The sequence below is a fragment of the Thamnophis sirtalis genome, unplaced genomic scaffold, assembly GCF_051295495.1.
Source record: "Thamnophis sirtalis isolate CommonGarterSnake01/CBP01778 unplaced genomic scaffold, rThaSir2_p1.2 scaffold_4, whole genome shotgun sequence".
NCBI classification, from domain to species: Eukaryota; Metazoa; Chordata; class Lepidosauria; order Squamata; family Natricidae; genus Thamnophis; species Thamnophis sirtalis.
This window is the reverse complement of record NW_028261384.1, coordinates 111,075,462-111,077,482: the sequence shown is the minus strand read 5'-3', so window position 1 is coordinate 111,077,482 and position 2,021 is coordinate 111,075,462. Positions and strand designations below refer to the sequence as shown.

General features: G+C 35.4%; 1 protein-coding gene across 1 annotated transcript; it reads left to right on the top strand.

The window, feature by feature from the left end:
• Nucleotides 1–851: 851 nt before the first annotated feature.
• LOC148046203 (olfactory receptor 14A16-like) lies at nucleotides 852–1,766 on the top strand. The gene has a single exon (XM_087711942.1). The coding sequence runs from the start codon at nucleotides 852–854 to the stop codon at nucleotides 1,764–1,766; it is 915 nt and encodes a 304-aa protein (XP_087568068.1).
• Nucleotides 1,767–2,021: the final 255 nt, after the last annotated feature.

Sequence of the window (2,021 nt, the reverse complement as noted above, 5' to 3'; positions counted from 1 at the left end):
CATTAGCTTCTGATTGTTGGACAAGGAGATTTATTAATTTATTCTGCTGATATATGAGCTCCTTTGATTAGATGTATTTAACAGTGATATAATTGTGTGATTATCACCAAGTGGATATCAAAATAGCAGTTATGTTGTAGCTTAAGCGCTATCATTTTCTATTTAATACTATGCTATTAAATACAGGTTTAATAATCTTGTATATAAGTATTAGTTTAAAAGCTTTTTGTGATATTATTTTAGCTTAATATCTGGGAAGGAAAGTGAGATAAAAGCATTGCCATCCCTTCTTTAACACACAAAGAGAGATTATACAAAAAGGAAATGTGTGTTCTCAAGATTTCCAAGTAAGCGATATAGCAAATCATTTTTATATTTCTTGTGTAGATTTATACTCACTTTCTCCCAGAAGCACAAAGCATCATACATTGGATTTCTCCAATTTTCCAAACTGTCGCAATCCTGTAGGAGTGGAGACACATTATGATGGGTCAGATTATTCAGAGTATCTTCCACTGATGAAAATAGACCTAAACCAGCTTTGTTGTTCTCCTAGCCCAATGGGTTTGTTCATTACATGGGATAACACAACTGAAAAGAGGAAAGTAGAAAAAATGTGAGGTTGATGATTGGTCATGAAGTGCAGAGGGGTAAAAATGGGAAACATTGTACTCTGCTATCCCCATCCTACATCCCTGTTTTCAGAACCTCTGTTTATTGCAATCATGTTTTATGTTTCTTGGTGTTTTCTATTCTCACCACATATTAAAATGCCACCTCCAAAATTTTATCTAACTGAATTTCCCTCCTTTCTTTCCTTGCAGTAATGCCAGCTTTGTTATGAATAAAAGATGGAGAACCAAACTACAGTGCCTTATTTTTTGCTTCTGGAATTCTCAAATAATCGGCATCTGCAGTTTTTGCATTTCTTCTTGTTCTTTGTGTTATATCTGGCAACTGTAACAACAAATCTTCTCATCATCTCTGCAGTTGCTTTTGACAATCGACTGCACAGCCCCATGTATTTCTTTCTTACAAATTTAGCTCTACAGGACATGGCTATTGTTTCAGCCATTGTCCCCAAATCCATGATAAATTCTCTCTTGAACACCAGACAAATCTCCTACTTTGGTTGTGCTGCTCAGGTATTTCTCTTTTTCTGCTTTGAAGCTTCTGATTTTGCCCTCCTGACAGTTATGGCATATGATCGATATGTTGCCATTTGCAATCCACTGCACTATGAGATGGTGATGAATTGGAAACAGTGTGCTAAAATAATTCTTCTAGTTTGGGTTACAGGTATTCTTTATGGAACGTTGCATACTAGTGGCACTTTTTCCATACTTTTTTGTTCAAATGTGGTCCACCAATTCTTCTGTGATGTTCCACAGTTGCTAAATCTATCATGCTCTGGATTTAATCTACTTGAGTTTGGAATTCTCGTTGCCAGTATCATTGCTGGACTAGGTTGCTTTACTTTTATACTTATGTCTTATGCAGTGATATTCAAGACAGTGTTAAGAATCCCTTCTGAAAAAGGAAGGCAAAAAGCCTTATCCACTTGTATTCCCCATCTTACAGTAGTGTTTATGTTTCTATTAAGTGGATGCATTTCCTATCTGAGACCTTCCGCTAACACTCTATCGTATTTAGATATTGGATTGACTGTTTTTTATGCCCTCCTTCCACCTCTATTCAATCCAATCATCTATAGCATGAGAAACAAGAATATCAAATGTGTCCTTTCTCAACTTTGGAGATTTTAATGAATTCTTTTAACAAATTCCAATAAACTAGACCTCACTGACATCTGGTTTTAATCTTGATTCATTAAATTCTACATCAAACTGTTTTTAACACATGCCCACCAGAGCATTCTTTCTTTCCCTTTGAACTCCTTTGGAAAAATGAGAAATAGGGTAGGCAGGATGAGTAAGCTGGTACTAACTACCATAACATTTTGGGAATCACCAGAAATGAAAAAGCAAGATGTATAATTCAAAACCGAAATAGAATATCAT